Source organism: Bison bison, unplaced genomic scaffold (assembly GCF_000754665.1).
Source record: "Bison bison bison isolate TAMUID 2011002044 unplaced genomic scaffold, Bison_UMD1.0 scf7180017861195, whole genome shotgun sequence".
NCBI lineage: Eukaryota > Metazoa > Chordata > Mammalia > Artiodactyla > Bovidae > Bison > Bison bison.
The window spans coordinates 5,803-7,879 of record NW_011491767.1 but is presented as its reverse complement, the minus strand read 5'-3'; the positions used below and the strand labels follow the sequence as shown (position 1 = coordinate 7,879).

General features: G+C 50.1%; 1 protein-coding gene across 1 annotated transcript in view; it reads right to left on the bottom strand.

Annotated features, from left to right (window-relative positions):
- LOC104983070 (nuclear RNA export factor 3-like) overlaps positions 1-2,077 on the bottom strand; it is a gene marked incomplete at its 5' end in the record, with an annotated part of 8,412 nt that overhangs the window by 4,856 nt on the left and 1,479 nt on the right. The window contains 4 exon segments of the mRNA XM_010832558.1: positions 782-889; positions 1,001-1,099; positions 1,423-1,503; positions 1,616-1,720. Of these exon segments, the coding sequence (XP_010830860.1) occupies positions 782-889; positions 1,001-1,099; positions 1,423-1,503; positions 1,616-1,720 (393 nt within the window).

Here is a 2,077-nt window from a genome sequence, read left to right as displayed (position 1 = left end):
ACGCGACCCTCCTCATGGGAGCAAGTCACTTACAGTAATCACAGCACCCTCACACCTCAGTATCCTAGCATTCAAGGGCCCTGGTCACCACTCTATGGATGGACCAAGAGGGAGACTGTCCCCTCCACCCCTTCCTTGAACCTCCTCCTCCATTTCCTTTCCTCTGCATAGCTCCCAGCCAAACTGTTCTGACTCCCTTCTGCAGTGCCACAGGGACCGGCACTTCAAATCCAGTCTGCAGGCCTTACTCCCCTCCATCCCTTCCTTCCTTCCTCCAGGGCCCAGTGAAGGCTGTAGAGAAAAGAAGATATGGGAGGATGGGAGCCCGGGGCTTTGCTACCTCACTTGGGAGTCCAGCATGCTGTCAAGTCAGGACACACTTCAGGGATGACCAGGTGCTATGGCAGGGAGGTGACTGAGGTGGGTCTCAGGAGGTAGGGAGGGGAATAAAGACAGAAAGGGAGTGGAGGGAGGAGGGGAGAGATGAGAGAGACATAGGCGTGTAGGGACAAGGCAGAGGAAGACCTCATGTTGGTTGACTTATCACGGAAGTTGGTGCACACAGCGCTTCTGTCTGCACACATCCCTTCTGGTTCCAGCTGATGACCCTTGTCCATCTCCCCTGCAATCTTCACCTAGAATTATAGGGAACACTCACATGGACCAAATGGCTCTGCACCCACACCCTTCCTTTCCCTACAAATCCACTTTCCTTTGTCTGTCACCACCCATAAGGCCTCCCACATTCCTTTCAAAGGAGGATCTGGGTGCCCCACCTCACCTCAGTGTTGGAGAGATTCAAGTTCTCGATGGTGGAAGAAATCTCCATAATAGTGGACAGGCCATGCACTAAGTACGGTTTCTTGTTGCTCAAGTACAAAGATGAAAGCTATGAGGAAAGAGAGTGAGGACTCCAAAGGGAATACCTGAGACATCTGCCTCTTCTACCCAATGTCCCCCTCCCTCACCATTGGACCCAACATTGGGCCTAGGTCCTCACCATGGGCCTGATCCCTGGATAGACGTGCAGGGAAGCAGCCATGCTCTTTCTACGGTTCCATGTCATTCCAATACCACGTGTTATCAAGTCTCCAGGAAACTATAAGGAGGGAAACACAGGCTGAGAGGGTCCCAGCTGGAACACCTCCAGCACCAAGCCCAAGCCCTCCCCATGATACCATCTCTGAGTGCTCTACTCAGACAGACCCTCTACCCTCACCTGCCCTGCAGTCACTACTGTAGCCATACCAGGGCCAAAGCGGAGTCTCTGGATGTCAAGAGCTTGCTGGCAGGCATCGTATGGTTTGTTCATGGTGAGCTGCAGAGTTAGGGATGGGGTCCAGCGAGCCTGAGTCTGAGGGTGAGTTGGGGGAAGAGGTGGGTCTGGCTATGAGGGCACAGCTTGTGTTGAGTCTGCATTACCTTTATCTGCTCCAACTTTTCAGATGTCAGTGTCTTCTGCACAGACTGGGGTGCATCACAGGGCTCAACAAAGATAGATATCTGTAGAGAACACAAAAAAGGCTGGGTAAGCTCCAGGAAATCTGTGCATGGGATCAAGCAAGACCATGCTGCTCTCCTGCCCTCTTGCCCTTAGTCAGCCCTTGACACACACCTTTTCATTATCCTCATTGAAAATCTTGCCACTGACATTCTTCAATGCACAGGCAACGTTGGCATTCTCTACAAAGAACTGGGCCTGCATTTTCTCATAGTGAAACTGTAGGAACAGTGACAGGAGAAGCAGAACATGAGACCAGTGCCACTTCTCTGGGCCCGCAATCTACCCCAGTTTGTCGCATCATCTCCATGTCCTGTCTTACTTCGACTGCAGTAAAGGGGACACTGCACTTCTTCTGAATCAAATTCATCAGCCACTTCTCATCATATTTTATATCGAAGGGAATCTAGGAATCAGAGAACAAATGGGAAAGAGAATGGATACAATGGTATCCAAGATTAAGGTAAGACCCAATTGTGTCTTGCTTTAGGGCCATTTTTCAGGTTTTAAATAATTTCTTAAGATAAGACAATATCTGTTATCACTAACTTTGGTATGAGACAAGGATTTTCTATA